The sequence below is a fragment of the Aspergillus pseudoviridinutans genome (assembly GCF_018340605.1).
Source record: "Aspergillus pseudoviridinutans IFM 55266 DNA, scaffold_8, whole genome shotgun sequence".
Taxonomy (NCBI): domain Eukaryota; kingdom Fungi; phylum Ascomycota; class Eurotiomycetes; order Eurotiales; family Aspergillaceae; genus Aspergillus; species Aspergillus pseudoviridinutans.
The window spans coordinates 1,663,356-1,686,409 of record NW_025091288.1 but is presented as its reverse complement, the minus strand read 5'-3'; the positions used below and the strand labels follow the sequence as shown (position 1 = coordinate 1,686,409).

At 49.9% G+C, this 23,054-nt stretch overlaps 7 protein-coding genes across 7 annotated transcripts; 3 read left to right on the top strand and 4 right to left on the bottom strand.

Moving 5' to 3' along the window:
• Positions 1–93: 93 nt before the first annotated feature.
• On the top strand, positions 94–1,317 carry Asppvi_010661 (glycoside hydrolase family 7 protein; the record flags this gene model as incomplete). Its single annotated transcript, XM_043306500.1, has 1 exon — positions 94–1,317. The coding sequence occupies one exon, from the start codon at positions 94–96 to the stop codon at positions 1,315–1,317; it is 1,224 nt and encodes a 407-aa protein (XP_043162435.1).
• Positions 1,318–1,664: 347 nt separating this feature from the next.
• Asppvi_010660 (exoribonuclease II) lies at positions 1,665–4,893 on the bottom strand (the record flags this gene model as incomplete). Its single annotated transcript, XM_043306499.1, has 3 exons — positions 1,665–4,284; positions 4,349–4,692; positions 4,747–4,893. The coding sequence occupies 3 exons, from the start codon at positions 4,891–4,893 to the stop codon at positions 1,665–1,667; spliced, it is 3,111 nt and encodes a 1,036-aa protein (XP_043162434.1).
• Positions 4,894–6,655: 1,762 nt separating this feature from the next.
• Positions 6,656–8,446, top strand: Asppvi_010659 (FAD-binding oxidoreductase; the record flags this gene model as incomplete). The annotated part of the gene is made up of 6 exons (XM_043306498.1): positions 6,656–7,313; positions 7,363–7,448; positions 7,497–7,748; positions 7,802–7,830; positions 7,880–8,075; positions 8,129–8,446. 6 exons carry the CDS (start codon positions 6,656–6,658, stop codon positions 8,444–8,446), a joined length of 1,539 nt encoding a protein of 512 aa, XP_043162433.1.
• A 1,711-nt stretch (positions 8,447–10,157) lies between these two features.
• Positions 10,158–10,856, top strand: Asppvi_010658 (uncharacterized protein; the record flags this gene model as incomplete). Its single annotated transcript, XM_043306497.1, has 3 exons — positions 10,158–10,316; positions 10,374–10,702; positions 10,772–10,856. 3 exons carry the CDS (start codon positions 10,158–10,160, stop codon positions 10,854–10,856), a joined length of 573 nt encoding a protein of 190 aa, XP_043162432.1.
• A 320-nt stretch (positions 10,857–11,176) lies between these two features.
• Asppvi_010657 (MoaD/ThiS family protein) lies at positions 11,177–11,452 on the bottom strand (the record flags this gene model as incomplete). Its single annotated transcript, XM_043306496.1, has 1 exon — positions 11,177–11,452. The coding sequence occupies one exon, from the start codon at positions 11,450–11,452 to the stop codon at positions 11,177–11,179; it is 276 nt and encodes a 91-aa protein (XP_043162431.1).
• A 387-nt stretch (positions 11,453–11,839) lies between these two features.
• On the bottom strand, positions 11,840–13,114 carry Asppvi_010656 (cystathionine gamma-synthase; the record flags this gene model as incomplete). Its single annotated transcript, XM_043306495.1, has 2 exons — positions 11,840–12,877; positions 12,953–13,114. 2 exons carry the CDS (start codon positions 13,112–13,114, stop codon positions 11,840–11,842), a joined length of 1,200 nt encoding a protein of 399 aa, XP_043162430.1.
• Positions 13,115–13,409: 295 nt separating this feature from the next.
• On the bottom strand, positions 13,410–17,064 carry Asppvi_010655 (uncharacterized protein; the record flags this gene model as incomplete). Its single annotated transcript, XM_043306494.1, has 5 exons — positions 13,410–13,483; positions 13,535–13,881; positions 13,942–13,993; positions 14,045–14,242; positions 14,295–17,064. The coding sequence occupies 5 exons, from the start codon at positions 17,062–17,064 to the stop codon at positions 13,410–13,412; spliced, it is 3,441 nt and encodes a 1,146-aa protein (XP_043162429.1).
• Positions 17,065–23,054: the final 5,990 nt, after the last annotated feature.

The following is a 23,054-nucleotide window of genomic DNA, read 5'->3' as shown; positions in this document are numbered from 1 at the left end:
GCGCCAATGTATAAGTTCAGAGCTGTACCTATGAGCAGACAAAGATTTGTCCACTGACTGACTTCGTCACCCTTGGTTGATGCAATTGCAACAATGTCCCGAACACTTGCAGCCACCGCGCTGGTACTCCTTCCCCTTGTGACTGCGCAGCAGATCGGTTCCGTCGCTGAGAACCACCCGCAGCTCACAACATACAGATGCAGTTCTCAGAGTGGCTGCGTTGCACAAAGCACCTCAGTAGTGCTCGACATCGGCGCACACTGGATACACCAAAGTGGAACGCAGACATCCTGCACAACCAGCAGCGGCCTTGACCCGTCCCTCTGCCCGGACAAGGTGACCTGCAGCCAGAATTGCGTGGTCGAAGGCATCACCGACTACAGCAGCTTCGGCGTGCAGACCACGGGCGACGCCATGACGCTCCGCCAGTACCAGGAGCAAAACGGCCAGATAACGACCCTGAGGCCGCGCGTGTACCTCCTAGCCGAGGACGGCATCAACTACAGCAAGCTGCAGCTCCTCAACCAAGAAATCGCCTTCGATGTCGACGCCTCCAAGCTCCCCTGCGGCATGAACGGCGCCCTCTACCTCTCCGAGATGGACGCCTCCGGCGGCCGCAGCGCCCTCAATCCCGCCGGCGCAGCCTACGGCACAGGCTACTGCGACGCGCAGTGCTTCAACCCCGGCCCCTGGATCAACGGCGAGGCCAACACCGCCGGCGCAGGCGCCTGCTGCCAGGAGATGGACCTCTGGGAGGCCAACGCCCGCGCCACACTCTTCTCCCCGCACCCGTGCAACACAGCCGGGCTGTACGCGTGCACCGGCGCCGAATGCACCTCCATCTGCGACGGATACGGCTGCACCTACAACCCCTACGAGCTTGGCGCAAAGGATTACTACGGCTATGGTCTCACTGTGGACACCGGCAAGCCGATAACCGTCGTCACGCAGTTCGTGACGGCCGACAACACTGCGACAAGCACGCTGACCGAGATCCGCCGGCTGTACGTACAGGACGGCAAGGTCATCCAGAATACGGCCGTCGCGATGACGGAGGCATTTTGCTCGTGGGCGAGCACGTTTGAGGCGCTGGGTGGGTTGCAGCGTATGGGCGAGGCGCTGGGTCGGGGCATGGTGCCTGTGTTCAGTATCTGGGATGATCCAACACTGTGGATGCATTGGCTTGATAGTGGCGATGCCGGGCCGTGCAGTAGCACCGAGGGTGATCCTGCTTTCATACAGGCCAACTATCCCAATACGGCGGTGACTTTTTCGAAGATCAGGTGGGGTGATATTGGTAGTACGTACTCTGCTTAGGTACTGGTGTATGTATACAGTCACTTCGACTGCCAATTTGTGCATATATAGTTCTCTAGAAGCCTGTACATACAGACCCGCATAACTCAATGCCATAAGGTCCTAGCAAGATTACTGGGTTATTGTAGATATGCAAAGCACTCAGACGTAGCAGATATTCTTGGTGAAGAGCTTCGGGAGCTCTCTATATTCTTCAAGGTCGCTATATGATGAATATAAACCACAGTTCTATAATTGTACACAAGCCTGACTCCTTGCGTCGCCCGAAAGAGGCGAGGTATCCACAAAAGAAATTTTCTAAAATACAGTTTCCTTCAACTCTCCGACTTCGAGGAAGACGTGAAGCGCTAACGCCACTCACCAACCCGCTCAAAATGCTTGACCACTCGCGTGGCCTCCATGACGACCAGCATGCGAGCCAGATCAACCGAGGTAATCTTAGCTTCAACAACACTGAGGATGTTGGCATCCGGTACGTTGTGCGTAAGAATCTGGCAGCGGACTCCTAAAGACGTGATGACGCCAGCGTATCCTTGGCCGAACTCCGTGCCTGCCATGGACGTAGAGCTGTATGGCTTGTGGAGGAGGCATGAGAACGTCTCGGGTAATGCGCATTCAGCAAAGTAGAATGCGCGGAAGAGGAGCAGGCACGACCAGAATTGCTTGGAGGCGGAGTCGCAGTCCCTGATGCGGTTGCGTTTCCAGCGTGATCTGGAGATATACTTGTCGATATAGTCCTTGGAGAAAGGGAGAACAGAGGCATCCTTGATGGCGTCTAGTGGACGCCCGTGTTCGTACTCGAAGCGCAGCGCGGCTTCGATCTGGTAGTGTGCGAGGAGATCAATGTATCGCCGAAGTGGGCTTGTGGATTTGATGTAGGCGTCCAGGCCGAGGGGAATATGTGGGATGGGGGTCGATGAGGAGATACCCTTGGGGGCTGTGAGGTGCAGCCATCCTTCTCCTCCGTATTCAGCCATGTTTTCGTTCGTTAGTCTCGGGTATTCGGGGTGATAGCATGTTCCGTCGTAGACTGCTGGGATGTTGCGCTCTGCGCACCATTTCCCAGAGATCCAACAAGCGAAATTCATCAAGGTCGAGATGAGATTTCGCTTTGTGAGGTCCGGTACTTCGTGGGGGTCGATGTCCTGCGAGCGCAACTGGATGATTGGATCGCCCAAGTAGTACCGGCCTGTGCTGATATCCATGTTGTAGGGTTTCATGGGCGCCGTCCCTGCGAAGACAGAGACAGAATTATCCGCAGGCGACGGCCACTCCATGGCCCCGTTTTTGAGCCGGTATTCACGAAATGCCAGCATCAGTTTACGCAAGGTATGGAAAGCGCGCTCGTCTTCTGGTGCTAGCGAGCTCTGCAACTCTTCCCGAGAGTGCGGCTGCGTAATAGTGCCCCCCACTGTCAGGGTATCCGACGATCCAGTGGTTGGTTCAAAAAGACCACGCAGTTTGTCGTGCGTGATATAGATTACGTTTCTGACAATGCCATTGGCGATTTTCGTTTCCAGGACTTCACCCTGCAAATTCATCTTGGCACTGAATGTGAGCGTAGGGCGACCAGGAGCCAAACTGAAATGGCTCTGAGTCAATGAGCTGGGCAGCATCGGGTATGTGCGCTCCGGAACGTATAAGGTCTGATTACGCGCGGCAGCGTAATCCATGATTGAGCTGTCAGGCTCGACAAATGCGGAGGGATTGGCAATGTGGACGTGTATCCAGAAAGTGTCATTCGAGCTTGGAATAGGCTCCAAAGACACTCCATCATCGATCTCTTGCGCGTCAGGATTGTCCACGCAGTAGACTGGCAGATTACCGAAGTCAGTCCGCAGGCTCTGCATTCTATCTGATAGCCCTTCCGATTTGAGCTTCTCGCACACTTGCTTGACATCCTCCCACATAGCATCTGACCTGCGCGAGACACCGTGTCCGGGAAGAGCTAAACTTTGGTCTAGTAATCGCAAATTTTCCCACGGAGATAACACCCCTAATTCCTGTAAGAAGAGCTTGACGGTCGCTGCGTTCAGCTCGAGAGTGGTATACATTCCAGTAGCGCGCATGATGTGGGAACCAGCCGACCTCAATGGTCCGGAGTTCATTCTCCTAGGAGGTATGCACCATAGCAACAGATATTCTATGATCATTCGATCGGTGTCATTGAACTTCTCGGTGAGCATTTCGCGATACACCATGGGCTTTCCATCCTGTCCAGGTGCGAACCGGTGTGCCGTCGGACCAACGCTCGCCATGATCGTCGGCGACCGCACTTTCCTGCTCACCCGTATGAGACGCTGGGCTTTTTGCAGGAACTGTTGCAGAGGATGGTCCTTGATATTGGACTTCTCGTCTCCTATTACCCTGCCTGTCGCAGACCGGACGAGGTATTCTTGATGTTCATGTACCCATTTGGTGACAGTGTCGAGGAGTCTGGCAACTCGTTTCGGTTGCACCAGGTAATGATTTGTGAACAGCGAACTTCGATCATTCTCAATAATAAACGAGTTCCGGCGGATAGCCTGATGCACAGCGAATAAGATAGCATCGTCCAAGACCTCCTCCTCTATGCCCAAGGCTTTACATGCCAGTTCTTCCAGGGTGTATTCTAGCTTCTCTTCCTCGTCTGCGACAATTTCATGCATGTTATCAAGGAGATGCGCATTGTCTCGGTAGACATCTTGGATCTTTGCTTCAAAGTCACTGATCCTTTGCAAGAGAGCGGCACCAACAGGTCTCGGCACTCCACCTTCAATGGCTGACTGCATTTCAAAGCTCAGTTGAGCCATCGTGTCCGGAAAATGTGGCAGAAGGGGAGCGACCAATTCTGGAGGAGCGAATCCCTTCACAACATAGTCCAGATCTTTGCTGTGAGCAATTCGCCATTTCCCTCGCTCTGTATAGAACTGTTGCTGCTTGTGAACCGATCGGACGTAGATTGCAAAGCTCAAAATGCCGTCAACACTTCGAGAGAAGCAAGAGTTAGTGAGTCCAAGCACTAGAGAAGGAGAAACTAGGCATTACTCACGTAGAAAGAGCCACCAAGTCCCCTGGCTGGAGGAATTCATCTACTCCCTCTCCTTCGTCCCCGATATTGTGAAATTCCAAGCTCTCCTCGTCTGCCTCGCGTACCACATCACTACCAGCATCAAACGCCTCCTTGCTGTCGTTGAGCATGTTTCCCACCCAAGGAGCCGAGGGATCTAATGTGCTCGCCGTCCCGGGTCCTCGGACCGGGTCCAAGATGTTCGGGTGCGTCTCCTGCCATTTGCGCAGATAGTTCCGAATGTCTTTGTTCTCCTCGAACTCTGTTTTTAAAAGGATATCCTCGATGGAGGTAGTCTGTTGCGTATCCTGCCCAGCGGAGGAAGTCTATCAGAAATTCTATCAGAGCAAGCAAATGACGTATTCTCAGTTAGTACTCACTTTAACATTCGTAGTCAGCGTCCGTCGAGCGAGGCATGGACAATTTGGTATGCGCCCCAAGCGACCAGTTAAGAGGTTTCGCTTCAGCAGATGGCTCGCCCCGATGACCCCACGGGAAATGTACGTCTTTTGCACCAACAAAGACATCTCCAGGAATCAAGACATAGTACAACCGAAATCTCCCCTGGAGATTCAAGAAGTGTCGGGCCATCATTTGCTTGCCGTCGAAAACTTGTTGCATTTTGCCGGCATTTATGAGCTCACCGCCCTGGCGGTCGGAGTATGGTCCCAGGCTCCCAGCCAATACTTCATCATTTCCCAGTTGATGCACTTCGTTCTCGCATATTGGACGGAGTATCTTCGCTGCCGATTCTGCTCGGATTTCTATTTTTATCAAATAATTTACAAAGAAATCCGTGGTCCTCCCAGAGGTTCAACCCTGCCCGACCTACGAGGCTCCTCCTTACACCCATCTGGTCTTCTGCTATACAATGGTCCAAGGCGTCATACTTTTTCCAATGGGACCGCATCCAATAGGGACAGTATGGTAGTGTATGATGCTCACTGAAGACCAGCAGCGCGATTTTAGGCAAGGGACTTCGATGAAAGGCTCGATCCTAGGCTGGCCATGCAAATGTCACCATCCCACGGGACGACTTCGTTGTCTCAATATTCAAATTCTCAATTTTGTGTCACGGCACAAAGGGTATGCAGTCCGTCGCAAAACAGGGAAATGATGGCCAAGGCTCTAAGATGCTTGCCAATCATTTCCCCTACGGCCTAACCGAACTGTCTATCGCTATGTTCTTATGGCGTTTTCTTAGTACTAGCTACTATTATCTATCGATCCAACGGCACCGCGTCATCTGCGCCGGGCCTGCCACGGATGCAAATTCCCCGCGATTTCCCCGTTTTGGGCAACGGGTCGTGACTCGTGAGTCGAGAGAAAGTTCAACGTTGGGCCGAAAGCTACTGTAATTCTCCACACGGCCTCGCTTAAGCCATCCGATGGGGTAGGCCACATATTAAGCAATAGTTCACTCGTTAATACGACAGGGATACATCAAGGACGGTGACCCATCAAAGCAAGCTTCCATTACCAGATAGGTTGTGCAGTCCAGCGTAATGCAAGTCTGCCATCCCAGTGATCAATGGCGGACCTTCGGAAGCCTGCAATGAACTAGTTTGTTATGCCGCGATGCAGAGAACTGTTTTCGGAGTGATCAACCGCTTGATGATCAGTATGGCTGTCTTGGCAACCTTCGGGGATACTCCATCTGTTCTTGCATGGCTCTGTCCTCACCATGGCCGGTCTTCGGCTAAATCAATACGTGATTCGACCACTCAAGTCATTGTGACCCAACTGAAGCTGTGCCCTGTTGATCACGAAGCTAGATTCCAGCATCCTCCTAATACTCCGTGCGGATAAGGTGCAAGCATCAACTAACGTGGGATTGACGTTCTCCGTTATGTCGCATCCGCTGACATATTGATTGGATATTCTGCAATGTCTTCTTGCAGACATAACGCGCTCGCCTTCTGATTGCGAGACCTCTATAATGGGGGAGATTTGTTCCTTCACGTGTAGAAGGACTAGATCAAGAAAAGTCCAACACTAGAGCCTTCAAAGATGTCAACCCTGCTTTGTTGCCGAGGATATTCATTTGTCTATCCGGTCACCCCGTGGGTTCTCGCATTGCTTTCTGAAAATGGATGGACGGCGAGTCTTCCATTGCCTTTTTTAGAATAGAAGTTCCCTTTGCTTTCCAAGACCGAGCCCCTTTCCACGCCCCTTTGTCAATTAATATGTATAAATACATGAATCATTGTGCATTGTTTGCCATGATGCTTTCCCCAGAGACTCTGGATTGGTGTTCTATAAGTTGTTTTAAGCCTACAATCCGCCATCATGACTCTAAGTCAGCCATGGCGCACAGCTGTAGCAATATCCGCGGTGGCTCTTGCTCGCCTTGCGGCTGCAGATATCTGCTCGGTGATCAAGCAAGAGGGCATAGAGATTGAACAGCCGCTGAGTCTCGACTACTCCAAGGACCTGACGAAATATTGGTCTGCTGCCTGTGGAGACCTGAAGCCGACATGTATTGTCGCTCCTTCGAGCGCTCTGGAGATGTCGGCGATTGTGAAGCAACTGCACAATTTTGACGACCTCTTCGCCGTGAAGTCAGGCGGGCATATGCCCAACAATGGCTTCGCCAGCATTCAAGATGGCCTGCTCATCTCGACCAAGAATCTTGATCATGTCATCTACAATCCCGAAGACCAGACTGCTATCGTCGGTCCTGGACTTTCGTGGGAAGATGCTCAGAAAGGCCTCGATGGTACTGGTCGGGCACTCGTCGGTGGACGTCTTGGTGGCGTGGGCGTCGGAGGATATATGCTCGGAGGCAAGTTGCAGCCCCTTGCGATGGTTGACATTTCACTGATTCAGCTAGGCGGGTTGAGCTTTCTGAGTTCGCAGTATGGCTGGGCAGCCAACAATGTAGTCAGCTTTGAAGTGGTTCTTGCCAATGGAACCGTGGTCAATGCCAACGCGAAGGAAAATACTGGTAAGCAGAGCGGAATGCACGATTCGCTACCAAACTGACCTGAGGGTAGATCTCTTCGCGGCTCTTAAGGGAGGCGGTAACAACTTTGGCATTGTTACTGCATACACTCTCCAGACGCATCCTCAAGACCATAAGGTAAACCGTGTCCAGTCTTATTTATATGAGATAATCTAAATAGCACAGGTATGGGGTGGAAACTATGTCTTTACACCCGATAAGACGCCTCAAGTCTTGAGCGCTCTTCGTGATTTCACCGAGCATTATCCCGATGACAAGGCCGCTATCATTGTGACTTGTGAGCATGGCTTGTTGATCCACACCTGGATCATGTTCCTCTTCTATGATGGACCTGAGCCACCAGAGGGTGTTTTTACAAATTTTACGGCAATCGGACCGACCGATACTACTAGAACCTGGGACAGCTACTATGACTTGGTTAGTAACCCTGCCGTCAGTCATCAGGAGTAGCCTATCTCATATTGAAACAGCTTAAAAACAACGATATCTTCATTCTCCAGTAAGTTGATCTTCCTAGTACTCGTGTCGGCTACTGACTTTACTTGCAGTGGCCAACGGTATACTATTGCTACTGAGACTACTCCTCTGCCGAACAAGACCGTCGGCGCAGAGGTCATGCAAACATACTACGACCACTGGTTTAATGTGACGAACACTGTACTTGAAGTGCCCAACATGCTCGGGTCCATTGCATTCCAGCCAATGCCTCGAAGTATCACTAGCAAAGCCAAGGCTAGAGGAGGAGTAAGTCCCAACAGCATTCGTAGCATCTAGAAAATGCGCTAACAGCCCGGAAGGATCTTCTCGACTTTCCCACAGATCAAGACTATATTATCATTGAGCTAGACTTCTCCTATGGTTTTGCGGCAGACGACTCTAAGATTGATGCTGCCAATCAGAATCTCTATAACGGCTTTGATAACATTATCAGCGACAACATTGACAAGGGACTCTTGCCTGATGTTTACCGACCACTTTTCATGAACGATGCGTACTTCCGACAGGACTATTGGGGTCGTATTCGCACCAGGGAGCAGGCATTGCAAACCAGAATTAAGTATGATCCAGATGGATTCTTCCAGAGGAGAACTAGTGGAGGATTCAGGCTCCATTGACAGTGTGCTAGCTTTGATCCATTTTGGACTATTCTTTTGTATATATAGCTTGGATTCAAGGCTCCTCGGCCTGGACTTTGCTACCAGCTGAACGCTTAGGATATGTGCTGAAGGAATAAACAGCACAGAAAGCAAATACCAGCGCAATATCCAATATCCTAAGCATTTCTGTCACTTGACGGTTGAGACTGAACTCGTCGACCATGTATTCACCCTTGCAACCAGAGAGACATATCTTCCTACAAAGGACTCCTCTGTCCATCCATTAGAAGCCACTGAACCTGCTCAACAGACTGACATCGAATCTGGATCACATGAGATAGGGATACGATCATTCCCTTCTGCAGTCATACGATCTTTGCACGCTCTCACCRGAGCAATGAGCCTAGCGACGCTGAGCCATCAAATCGCTGGCAAGGACCGGAAGTGAAACATCAAGCTTGATGATATGGACGAGGAGTGTGCTTTCTTAGTGATGCATCATCAACTTCGCGCACTGTTAATCGCCGTCGAAATTGTTATGCCATTTTATCAGACGTCCATCAATGCACCGCCCTTTCAGTCATTCTATCAGTCAAAGTCGGGCCGGGGTGTAGCAGTGCTCTACCGCAGATTCACTTAGAAAGTTCTGCTTAGGAATTTAAGTCATGCACCTGTCGTAGTAGGTATCAGCATACTAAAGGGCCCCAGTTCTAGCCAAACAGTGCTCGGGACCATTTCCCGGCTTGAGAAGATCGGGCGAATCGACAGGGAGAAAGGCCAGCGTCTTCGTGTTTCGTTATGCTCCGTTCAGTTCTTTTTGCTTCTTCTATTACATTTCCTTCCTTTGTTTATGCCCTGTCGCAGTTTTAGACAACAAAAATAGATACTACCCCTCGCCATGAAAGAGCTCAATCAAGCTCCCCCAAAACATCGCTGTGATTGGCTTCTAGACAATGCAGAGTCAAGCCATGAAACGAGACATTTTCATTTCTCTCTCACAATAGATCTCCCAAGAGCCTCAGGAACCGCTCCCCTTGTCGCTGTGTCAGGTTGAATTAAGCTCACCGGGCTGTTGGCTGAGATTCGCCCGGCGGAAGACAATGCCCTCTCTCCAAGCGCCGGGGTGGAGAACAGAGCGTGTACATCCTGTCCCCATCCTCCCGTCGACTCTGGGTCCCAAATCTAGGGCTGAAAGGCTAGAGTCATAATGGGGTTTCGCGCACCGCCACTTATTTCATATATCTCAGTCCGTGGTCTAGATCGGGACGATGATGGCGTCCAACGTCGACGAGTAGTGCTCCGGGCGCTTGTACGGATCGACGCTTTTGACGCCTCGCGCGCATGGGAAACCGCCCGTCTGGGACAATGGGGCTGGGTCTAGATTCTTGGAGATGCTAAATTTATTCATGGTGATCGTTTGTTGAGTCTTTGAGGTTGAGGATGCTTTGTTTCGGGGAGGGCAGCGTTGTTATAAAAGGGTTATTGCCTGCCGTGGGTGGATGAGGATATCAGATCAGTTCTTTGTCTTTACTTGTTGCATCGTATCATTTCTTCAGAGATATAATCTACATTCCTTTGGATTTTCATATTTCATTTGGGTTCTATATTATACATTCCTTCCGCGACTGGTCGTGTTCTCCATTTCAACAGATATCTACTATAACAGTCACATACCACACTCCTTCGACACCATAGACATATAACGTTTGTTCAATCTTACACAATCAAAATGGGAAAATACGGCGCACTAGGTGCAACCTTCCAAATCGCCCGGATCGTCCAGGCCTGCTCCCTCATCACCATCATAGGCCTAACTGCCAACTTCATCGCCGAGATCGTCTCCAAGAACGCAACGCCGCCGAGCATCTTCATCGGCACAATCACCGTGGTACGTTAGCCCTCTACCCACATCCCTCATCTCACAGAGCTAACAGAGGTTGCTTAGACCTGCATAGCCGTCATCTACTGCGTCATCTCCTTCATCCTCTTCATAGATGACATCCTCCCGTTCCTCGCGAGCGCCATCATGGACGCACTGGCGCTTGTCGCCGTCATCGTCGTCGCGGTTATCATCGGGAAGCCACTCTCGTACCTCGAGTGCGATGTGATCGGGGATCTGACGAGTGATGGATCGTCTGCGTATGCCTTTGCCACGAGTCTGGATAACTATCTGGACCATCTGAGCGGCAATGTCGATTACAAGAACTGGATTGCGGCGTCTAGGGGCGTCTGTCTGGAGGCGAAGTCGATCTGGGGGTTGAGCATTGCTTTGTGGTGAGTTTCTTCCTTTTATGCCCCTGCCCTCTTTCTCGAAAGATCCAGCTGACGGAATCGATGCTGTAGTATTCTGTTCTTCTTTTCGGCGGTCTGCTGCGTCTGTCTCTGGCGGCAGAAGAAGGCGACTGGTGGTGAKAAGCTGGAAGGATGAAAGCCTCTTGCTTCGCGATGAGGTTAAAGGCGTTCTTGACAAGGACAAAAACAGCGGTATGACCGGGTTGGAAATAATGGCTAATATGATTGATGTGTCTTTTCTGTTCTTTCTGTTCTTGACTTAGAGTTTCCGTTGCATGGCTTCCTAGCGCTAATATTTGAAGTATCTGCCTGTTACATATATATCAGCATCATTACCAATAACCAGAGACCAAAGATATACCTCTTCTGCATTCAAGCACAAACCCACTCGAAACCACTCTAGGGTATCTAGACATCACAGCCTCCCACTCAATCCCAAGTAAATGAGACAACACGTCACCCCGAACTAACAGGCGGAATAATCGCGACCTCGTCTCCAGCCCCAATCACTACCTCACCGTCGGCCTCAACATCCACATACTCCTCTCCCAGACTCACCCCACAGCTAACCAGCACCTTGTCCCTGATACCGGGGTATCGTTCCTCCAGGACATCAAAGAGCCTGGACAGTGGGAGAGGAGCGGGGAGCGTCTCGGTTGCTTTATTTGTGTAGGATGACGCGCTGGAGAAGTAGTGGATCTGGAAGGCTGGTTGTGTTTCTTGGGCGGTCATCCTCGGAGGGTTGTGCTGTGTTGCTAAGGTAATTCGTTTAAGGTGGCGGGTGAGATGGCAGGTAAATGCTCGCTGGGATTGTCGGCAAAGACGTCAAATGGGAAACAGCTTGATGCTCTTTCGCTCTATTTTGCGGTTATGGCTTGCAGAGTGATGAAGATTAGAGATGGAATTGGTGCGGGGTAACTCTTATCGCGACTCCACACCTCTGCATCACAAGTATCTACGAGGTCTAAGAGAGCACAGCGGGGCCGCCAAAGGCTTATAGACAAAAATACACGGATCAGAAAGATGTGGAGGCAACTATTCCAGTCGCTGCTACAAGATGTGATGTGATTAGAAGTCCGATCCTTGGGTCATTATATATATGAATTAGCTACAATGTATTTATTTGGTCTCAGTAAGCGCCCTGAAAGCACTCATAAGATCGCTCTTGAGATCCTCCCAGTTCTCCAACCCTACACTGATCCGAAGCAATCGACGATCTATCGTCGCGTCGCTCATTGTCCGCCACTCGATCAACGTCTCTACCCCTCCAAGACTGGTAGCGTGCTGGAAGAACGAAAGCTTGCTAGGGAGCTTCCGCGCATAATCCTCCTCCTTCATGGTGATGGAGAAAACAGGCCCGAAGCCATTGGGCATCTGTTTCAGTAGCCACTCCTCATCCTCTTTCTGGAGACTCGCGTGGAAGACTTGTTCGAGAGCAGCCTGCGTGACAGCTTCATCGCTACCCGGTACCGGATTCTGCGCGTGCAATGCCTTGTCCAACCACGAGACCAAGTTCGCCGCGTTCGAGCTCTGGCGCTGGACGCGAACCTCGAGGGTGCGCAGACTGCGGACACCGAGCCAACTCTCCATGTTACCCATCACGCTGCCCAAGAATAATCGATCCTGGAAGAGTTTTTTCGCCCAATCCTTGCGTTGCGTTGCAAGGACACCGCAGAGCACGTCACTGTGCCCGCCAAAGTATTTGGACCCGGAATGCATGACCAGATCGGCACCCCAGATGAAGGGGTCTTGTAGGCCTGGCGGTGCGAATGTGCTGTCGACAACCAGGTACGCGCCTCTGGAATGGGCCTTGTCCGCGTATGCGGCGATGTTGAAAGCAGTTCCGTGCGGGTTTACGGGCGTCTCCAAGAGGATAACGTCCCCGGCCTCCAACTGCTCGGCGGGGCAGTTGAGATCTAGCTTCTGGAGTCCGGTCAGGCGGCTGAACATTTCGATCACACCGTGGCACCCATGGTAGCCATTACCGATGGCAATTCGCCGAGGATTCAGCAAAACAAGCGCGGCATTCAGGGCGGATAGTCCCGAGGAATAGCTGATCGCTTCGCCGTTGAGGAGCGACGATAAAATGACTTCGAAACGGGTCGGATTGGGTGCGGAGAGCCGTGAATAGACATGACTAGTCCTTTCTTGATCATACTAGAGTACGAATTGACAATGTCAAAACAAGACCAAATTTGCACGGAAAGGATTAATCAAACTGTTGTGACGTACGCCGCTGAGATCTGTGAGGGGTACCAGTTCGTCCGGATTGTCGGAGTATCGGAAGGTCGTAGAGACATGCAGCGGGGGAGCAACGTCAGTAACTACATTAAGCTCATCATCCGCGTGTAGGGAGCGCGTAGAAGCGCCAATTGCTTGATTGGAATGAGGCATTGTGATGTTTCTTAATTACAGCATATTGTGAAGACAGAAAAGAAGACCGTCCCGTCGCGCAGCGGGGGAGTCAAATGGCCAACTGTCAGCGAACCCCACAGCAGGACCCGCACGTGATGTCAAAGCGGGCTGGCTGTGGATCTGTATTGCGTGATAGCCAGATAAGAGAACGAATGAACCGGCCGATAATAGATGGAAAAAGGGGTATATCGCGATAATGGCAACTGGTACGTCGACTCAATAATGTACATATGGCGAAAGACTTCGTAACCCATGAGTAATCGACCAAACCGGATCACCGCCGAAGGGAGCCTATCTTTGATGGCTCACGGACTGTTCCCGGTACTGCAGCTTGGAAAGCTGAACGATCTATTGATATTGTTAGCGTCGAACGCGACTCTGATACACATGAGAGCATACCAGCTTCGGAGTCAAAGGCAATCGTTATATCGTCATGTTCACTGGGATACTCTAGCATATCCAAACAAACAAAGTCCGAAGCGGGATCATCTTCGGTTTTCGGGAGCGCAAACTTGGCGTCAACAAGCCTAATACAGAATTTGCCCGATCTTCCAAAACTTTCGAGCGTATCCGTGCCCTTGAGTACAAAGTTCATGCATCGTCCATGGTTGAAATCGGCCAAGAAAGCGACCAGCTGTACGACTTTCTCTTGTTGAACGATTTGAATGCGAGCCAGACTCGCTTCCCACTTTTTGTAGATCGGGACTACCATTCTGCGCCGGGAGATCATAAACGAGGAAGCAATGCTAATATCTGTAGTGAGCACGGGCAGGTGGCTACCTGGTCGATGGCGTAGAAGTACATACCTGTCAAATAAGACGTTGAACCCCGTTACAGCTGCTTGGAAAGTATGAAGATCTAGAAAGAATTAGCACATTGCTGTGCCTAGAGGACTATCAGAGGGCATACCTTTCAGAGACGCAAATTCAAACCGTCGAACCATGGGCTTAACCATGGCAATCTGCATGAAGTTGGCTATTTTGTCTGGCACCTCTGCAGGCACCAGATTTTCGGCTATTGAGACTGTCAAGTCCTGTTGCGCTGGTCTATATAAACTGAGACTCGTCCTGTTGTTGACGTCCAAACCTAATTTTAGTTCACCAGGACCTAGAAGGAAAGTCAGTGGATCTCTAGCATCGTTGGCACGACTTGCGCATACCTAAATTCAGGCGATCTGTTACAGAACCCCACTCCGTTGCGATAAAAGCTCGCAAGTGCTCGGATAAGATGGTAGGGCCGTACCCATGGTCCACATAAGCACGTTCTTGGTCAATCACTGACACGTTACCGGCGGGAAACTCAAGATGAGCCTTGACGGGCTGGCCATTGAACTTGTCCGCGGGTTGCTCGATACTGTAGGCTCGTAAAGGTATATCTGGTATCTTGAATTCCCGTTCATTCGTGGTCATCCCCAAGAGCAGGGCATGCATGGTGTTCCGGCCCTCGGCTTCTTGGAACGTCATCACCATGGACCGACTTCGTCCGTCTTCTTTCACCTTAAGCATGAGCGCGGGGGCTCCATCTTCTCCTCTGAGCAGTCCGAAAATAATCGGAGCACCATGCCCAATAGTATGGCGGACACTGCTCAATGTCTTCACCTTGGGACTGGTAAGTACTGCCAGCCGAAAGCCTCGATGAGCGCTCCGAGAGCCCGTGCCTTCGGTAACCGTTGCTGAACGCTCAAATAACCGTAGCCGACAGCGCTCCACAGATTCCGCAGGAAAAGCCTTGGGAGTCCCCGAGTCCATATACTGGAAGTTCTTTAACGTGTATTCGAAGATGACGGTTTCGCCAGCTTCCGGCTGAAGGCTTGCCTCAGTTTTTAGCGTATATTGGACAATGTTCCAGAGATTCTTGAAATCGTCATCTTGAAACGAGACATCTAACTCGAAGCCACGCGGCAGTCTAACCCGCATGGAATGCGACTTGACATGCCATTCCACGTCATCCCAGGTTGGCCCTTTCTTTCTGTCCGACTGGATCATGACATTGACCAATTCACTTTGGCTTGTAATTGCTGCAAATACGTACCAGTCTCCGCGGTCACGTAGTATAGACAAAGCACATGGTATTGAAAGTTGCTCCTGCGAGTCGTCTTCCTTTGAACTGATGCAAGCCTCCACAAACATACTTCCATAGCTGAAATGGCGGCTCGTATCACCGAGCGGCATCATCTGAACAGTGCTTGGACCCTTTCCGGAGTTGTCCACCAAGACAGACCTTGTTGCTGCTCCAGACAGTACTGCGGAGACGTCAGGGGCGAAAACCGGGTACCTCACCCACACATTCGTGTCAGCTTGGACAGCCGCATCGCCTTCAGCAGCAAGTTCAGAAAGAATATTGTTTCTCTTGATTGACATCGCCAGAGAGCGCAAGTGACTCATAATCGCTTGGTGCAGGGAGAGACAATCTTCCAGACGTTTATTACCAGTCGTGCTTGCCACAGCAAGAAGTGCATCAATCCCCCTAGTACCATATCGAGACAGTTCACTGTGCTGTGGTACGATGTTCTCACTGATCCACAAGGCTTTGCCAAGGTCCACCACTGCTTGTTTGGCGTTGACCAGGGAGCTCCCCTGGGATGTCCTTCCCCCAGAACCGGAAGAGCGAGATCGGGCGTAAGCTTCAAGCTTCTTCTTCCCACGCAGGAACCACCATACCGCTGCCCTTACCCACTCAGCTAGAGGAATTTCCATCGAAGGCTTCACACTCTCTGCTGCAGCGCGTATTAAAGGAGAATACTGTGCCACGTACGCCTTGAGATCCGTGAAGGCAGCATCACCTACTTGGTTGGCTAGGGATCGTAGGGAAGCTTTCGGTAACTGTGCCCCGTGAGTTGCGTCGCGCTCGTCTCGGCTGACTGGACGATTTTGTACAGGGTCCCGAGGAATCGACTGCGGCTTGGGAGGCGAAAGACTCCGTAGTTCAGGGCCAGAGGTGAGAGCAGCAGGTAGGTTCAGTTCAATAGGACTCGTTCCTCCCTGCTTGTGTGTGCTTGAGATCGCGGGACTTCGAAGGGTCAACGCCGGGAGATGAGGCTCAGTCTCCGAAATAGGCGGTGTTTCATACAGCGACTTGGGGCTCTCGGGTGAGACTGCGGCGGATTTCTTCTCAGTGCGTGATCCATCCTCTTCTGGCGAGGAGGGATAGTCGTGATAACCATGCTGCAGAGCAAGACCCTCCTCAGCTTGCATCTTCGCCCGGACACGCTGAGCAAACGAGTTGGACTCAGGTGATGCTCGGAATGAAAGGCGAGAACCGGCACCACCAAGGTTCAATGTCAGCAGGAATTCAGAGTCTTGGGGGCTCTGAATGAGTAATGGCTTCCAGTCCGCTGTGTTCATTCCTTCGCTTGTGTCCTTCCGTTGAGGTGTTCTCGCCTGCGATACACCATCCGTGGCTCCGAAGGAAGTGTCGACCTGGAGTTGAGGGCCCCTCGAATCATACTCAGTCCGACGCCCGCGGTTCAACGATATTTCCATCGTAGGAGTCTCAGTCTCGTCACCACCCTCCCCTATCACCTCTGGATCTTTATCGGAGAATCGAACCTTGAGGCCCTTTCGCGCACGGGTCTTCCGCGGAGGGGAGGGAAAGCTCGTCGGAGGGTAGATCTCGGTTGCGGAAGCAGGATTAGAAATTGGAGAAGAAGCGTTCAGAACATCTTGAGCTGAAGGCCATCGATGTGAGACGTCCAGGCGGGGCTTTTGAGGCCCTCGAGCCGTTCCATTGGCTGAATGTGTAGCATGCGATACAGATTTTGAACGAACCGGAGAGAGAAAGGCTTCAATTTGTTGGTCAGTCGTGGACCGCTTGACGTTCTTCTCCTTCTCTTTCTCCTTCGAAAATAGTTTCTCTCTCCAATGAGGCTTCTTGATGGCGACCGGCTTGGGCTCTTTTTCCAAGAAAGCAAAAGGATCCTTTGTAGACATTTTTATCGTTTCTAGACTCGGTAGATCGCGCGGGATGATACTAGAATGCTATAAGCATTGCAGATACCAGCACAACAGAAGCTATAAAGTCCGTGAGTATACCATTCCCCACCGCATCCGCTTCTAGTGACTCTCGAGCGCAGGCCGCAGATCAACAGGGGTCGGTCAGATAAGTGAAGAACAACAATGTTGCAAGAGTAACCAATCGTGTGGGGAAATTGCGATAAGGAGGAATAGGGTGGACAAGCCCAAGTTCCACGAGACTTCACAAGTAGCTCCTGTAGAGTATTTTTTATTCCAGAGGAGAGAGTTGGCAATAATAAGCTGCAAATGGCTGGCTAGTCACAAATAAACAGGTGCTACTCGTGGAGGGAGGCGCGATTGCGTTTCGTTATCTGGTGGAGTAGGGGACCAGCGATCTACCAACACCAATTAAATAAGCGTTCAGAAGTGACGAGCGAGAGGCGCCAGGGAAGAAGAAGGGGCTTTCAGAACATTTTGCAAGATCCTCTGAGCACTTACCTTTGAGATCAGAGTAAGAGCCGAAGCAATTCGATGAAAGCAAGTAAATTCCTATCTTCAAATTGAAGAGCGAATGACAATTTGGCTTTGTTCAAATGGAACAGTCACGTAGGCTGCCAAGCTGGACCAGCAGCTCCTTGTCTACTATCCAGTGGATTTTCCAACTCTAATACGGAGGCCTAAAAGATAGGGGAAGAAAGAAGAGAAAGAGAGGAAGGAATAAGACAGGTTAGATAACAGGAGGAAGAAGGACAATTGTCACAGCAGTAGTCCACTTGACATGGTACCACTCCATGGTATTAAACCTCCTTGAGCGCTTGTGTCGTCAACCGAGGATGGGTACCTGGGTTTCTCCGCAATGCGCCCCAGCGGTACTACGTAGATGCACTCTACTTCAATCGGAAGGACCTGAAGGAATCAATCCTGAATAATTCCTAAAATTCTCTCATTTCCCTGAAGACGTCTACTTCAATAACAGCGCAGCGAAGAAGATTGAGATCATTGATCAGACGATTTGTATAGATCTGACATTTGAACCATTGCACAACGCGCAAAGGCAAGATAACAGCGAGAACAAAGTCAGACAGACCTGTAAGGTAGTCCTACCACATACTCCATAGATAGAGGCTCCTAAAAGGTCATGAGGATTGAGGTAAGTTCTCCATACAATATTATTAATTTATTTGAACTTTGAAGGAGCAAGCGATACAAAGTACTACAATCCATTTGGTAAGCTGTACCCTATCGTAGCATTAAGTCTGGGACGCATGAGACATTGATTCAAATCCAAGTGCTGATAAAAACAACCCCCCCCTGGGCTCTCCAAGGGAACACATAGACATAGTCTGCGTCCAAGGCCAATCAAAATGATCTCTGCGATGTCCCCACCAGCGCATTCCGTTGTTCAAGAGCTCAAACCTTCATCTTGAAACGACGCTAATCCTATTGAAGCTGGGCCCCGCAATACCCTAGGCTCTTTCTGGTCAGACTTGGTGGCTGCTCGTGGGTCATTGACAAGCGCCCTATGATCCTCGATCCTTGAGCCGTGTTTTGGAAAAAGGCGCCCAGCCACCCCATGCTAGCATGCTAGGGGGGGGGTTCAACTAACGCTCGGAGGACCAAAGTGCCACTGACACGGTTCCCAAGCAGTTATCATTCTTGGATCTCCAGGCACACTTCCAAAGATCGGTTGAACAAGGTATGGATACAACACTTGGAATACTCAGCTATGAACCTTGGATAACGTAGAGGGTAGACTTTAGCCGAGTAGCCAGGGACTATCTATCTGTTAGGCCTGAGTTTACCTAGGCTTTCGCTAGCGTGCCTGAGGTGCCTTACAACTTCAAACTATTTTTGGAGGAAGCGCGCCATGTGTACCATACAAGGCTATCATATTCCCAATTATCATTAATGGAATTATTTATCAGTTTTCTACTTCGCGCTGAAAGACAAGGCCGGATACGCCCTTCAAGGCTTCGACCCCTTCTTAGGTCAATAATGATCGGCACTGATGCGCGTGCTGTGATCTTCATCAAGCATGTCGATGAAATGATCTCATTCCACGTCAGCTACTGTAGCGCATAAGCTGAAGACACGTCGGGTAACTATTGCTGTATCGCCTGCTATGACTTGTGAGAAGCGAGTGTATTTCTTGCTGTTTTCCATAATGCTAATTCCGTCATCTTGCAGACAGCAATAGTAAGAGTTATTTCGCTAGATACGACGGTCGCCAACTAGATATATTACTGTTTTGATAGGCTGACTCGATGAGAATGTCAACTCGCCTCGGAATGCAGCATTATTATAGGATCCAGCTTTGCTGCCGTATAGCTATGAATTCTGCATTTCTTCATGACTAATAGACTAGTATTTATTGATTCCTAATTTTCGCAAGAGTGACAGCTAATAAATTGGTCTGGCTGATGCTACCTACACCAGAAGTATTAATTATGTTAATGTAGCCAACGCAACCACTAGCCTAGACCGAGATAGCACTATGCTAACTACTGCTAAGTTCGTGCCTAAATTCAACTGAATCGTCTACCAACCCCAATACTGTAAACGGTTTCTTTAGCTGTATTTACCTAAAGAACTTTCTGGGTGAAGATATCAATCAGACAGTATGCACTATATGATATTAGCTTTTATACACTATTCGCTCCACGACTCATCGGTTCTCGTGCTTATGCCGATGTCCTTCCGCCGTGGACGGTAAGTTGTCGAGTGTCGAATTTCCCGAAGTAGCGGTAGTACAGAGGTATCTTAGCCAAGCTCTCAGCATTCAACGTCACTGTTTCGGGATGAGTCGAGCATATCAAATCGAGGGCCGAAGGCTTAATGCAGCTAATTTCTCTCTCAATACGCCGAACTATGGTCAGTCAATGTTCAGACCTCGAGCTCGGTTTTCCCTTTCCGTCCTTCCGGTACACATGAGGTTCCTCTCACCATTAGCAGTGTTCAATAGTCTACACTTAAATCTGGATAACCCTAAGAGTGCTCATTGTGTCTCAGCTAATAGTGAGGATTGGTGATCTAGAACGAGGTGTTCCAGAATAATCATATATGTTGCAAGGATCGTTATTTTCCCCGAATTTCTTCCGAACACCATTGACTGGCGAACAGTGATATGGCAGAGCTCATCCTTTAAGATTATTCTACCCTTCAATAAGTGTAACGATCGACGGGAAATACGATGTTGCCTATAAAGATTCCTAGCCTCTGCGATATATATCTCCGCTGCCACGTCCAAATCTCGAGGTCAGACATCGTACCCAGATCATGAGAATTTGCCGATTTGATAGATGAATTGGCACAGGGACAGCATTGACCTCTGCCTTTGCTCATATGTTGGAGCTGCGACCATTTCTTGCCAGTCAGTCAAGGCCAAGGAGAAGAGAAGGGGTAGGAGGTTGAAAACAATATAGGTACTACTACAAAATGCTATAAATCGTGAGAGCCCTTGAAAAGGAAAATCCTCCAATTTAGGTAAGCTTCAAGTACGTGCCATTCCTGCAAATTTTATTATTATAGTTTCGTATGTATTCATGAATGTGGCTGGCCAGCTGCCACCGCTAGCCGGCCTGGTCTCCCTGAGGACCCTGAAATGAGATCAGCAGAACGAAACGGAACGGCTAATGTTTCATTTACCTCAACGCTGTCTAGCTCGTCCTCTTCACAAAGTACTGCAAAGAACTAGTCTCAGTCTCTGTCTCGGGTTTCATTGAATGGTCTCAAGGGCTATCATCCTCCTGGGAATGCCTCTCGAGAGAACGAAGAATCAAACTCAACAGCCTGATATCACTGCTCGTCCAAGGTGCAAGAACATTTTACTGACTTCGAAGCTACTCACTGATTTGTTACCGTGGTCTCTTATGCAGGACCTGACCTTCGAAAACACCTTCCCTGTTCATCACAAAATCTCCCGAGCTGAGAAGCTGAGAAACAAGATTTCAGTCGAGGAGGTATGGCTCGAACTTCTGATGCAGGAACTGCAACGCGCGTTCAACTGGTTCAACATAGCAATCTCGTCGCCAGACTCCCCATATTATTCCTGCACTTGAGTCGATATGATGTGGTTTTTCCGAGTCGACAGCGATCATCTCACATACTAAAAGCTTATAAACTTAATGGCATACGAGGATTCTCCATTTGTGTTGGACCGCCTAATTTTGCACGAGTCGTACGCGAGTCCATCAACATCTTCATGAACTTCGGGCCATTCTCATCGTTTATGCTGCAAGGAAGGGTCATTGACCGGGTAATCCACAGCCAAGTACGCCCTGAGTTCCTCCAGCGGATTATCATACCATGCATGAACTTGTCCGATGATAACGACGTGGTAGACCATACAGTACACACCTTCTTGAGTCCCACCTACAAGGAGTCACTGGTGGGAAACTAGGTCTGCAATCTTTCTAGATGGCTGGCTGAAAGCACTCGGAGTTCATACAAAGCTCAAGTGAGTCGAAGAATTATTCAAGAACTGACGGTCATTGTGTGTCTCATCATAGCGATCAGCCTTTCACGAGACCCTGGGTTCTCCTTTGATCGTGATGTAATCCAGGACACAATATACCAACCTTTCTCCTTACACACTGCGTCGATATCTATATATACCAATGGTACTACCTGTGGACGCAAGGAGTGGCGCTTGAAGACGGTTCCCATCAGCCCTTCGCAAACCCTCTTCAAGTAGGGGATCGAACAACAAGTACTCCTGGACTCCAAATGAGCCCCGTCCAGATGTATTGCATGAATACCGAAGACTTCGGCTGAGAAGATGCTGTACCACTGGAGATCCTCGTTGATGGTGCTGTGCCTTCAGCATGTACTCAACTGTGTATTCTGGTGTCCTCTAAAATCGCACAAATCTGACAAGGGCAAATGCATCAAAATGGATAGTAATTCAAGCGTAACAATACATGATATGATGTGTGCTGCCTATAACTGCACCTTCTTGTTGAGGACCTCCATATCAGAAAATTTACTTTACTGTGGTCCGCAAACACCAGAGCTGGTGATTTAGGTGTCCAAAATACCATGTGCGACGCAGACGAAGAGGCATATATGATGGCTGTGAGATTACATATACCGCTGATTATCTGAAGAATCGAAAATCTATCTGATTTGCGTTGTTAGATTATTCCTTGATCAAAATTCGCATATTTCAAAGGCATCGATGTTTGTCATCCTACAACCTACAATTGTAAGAGTCCTTAGAATTTACATGAACCATTATGAATTTGCGTTTGATAATGGAAGGGTAATGATGATGTTACGAAGGGACGCGGCTGAGACAGTTTCAGTAGCTGTTGTCCAGTAGAATATCAAGGTTTAGCAGGTGGTGTCGAGCGCATCTGCCGGTCAATGATAGTCATTGTTATCATTGGTGTTGAAAGTGCCAGAATTGGTGCCCGCAGGTCTCCTCTCACTCCTATTCTGTGTTGTGTGTCAGAGTATTGGATTATTAGCGAAAGCTCTCCGACTCTCCCTAGCCTGGTCGGCGAGACGGTGGCTGTCTCTGTTTCCAAGTTTAGAATGCCACCTCTTATGATCCACCCCGAAAGCAACAAAGTCAGCAAACATGGCGCAGCAAGCCGCCAATAGGTCCAGGCAGGAGGACCTGCTCCTACTCAGTACCCAGCGCCGGGGCTCGCATTCCAACTTTTTTTCTTTTCATGTTTCTTGTCAATCGCTTCTCTTGTCTTGTCTATAGCCGATATTCTCCGTGTTTACGTTTTTCGCTTGTTCGAACTTTTTTTCGTCTCCTCCCCTCCGTCCCCGCGCTATCCCCTCCAAAGCTACGGTCGACATCCCCTAAACAGCGAAGGAGATTCGACAGTACCCAGCCCGGGGAGAAAAGCGAAGTGTCCCAGCTCTAGGCAACTAACCACCCGTCGCTGAATGACGTTTATTGGCTCTTTTGGATTATTACCGGCTTTCAATTGCCTTCTTCGCTCCGCCATAGC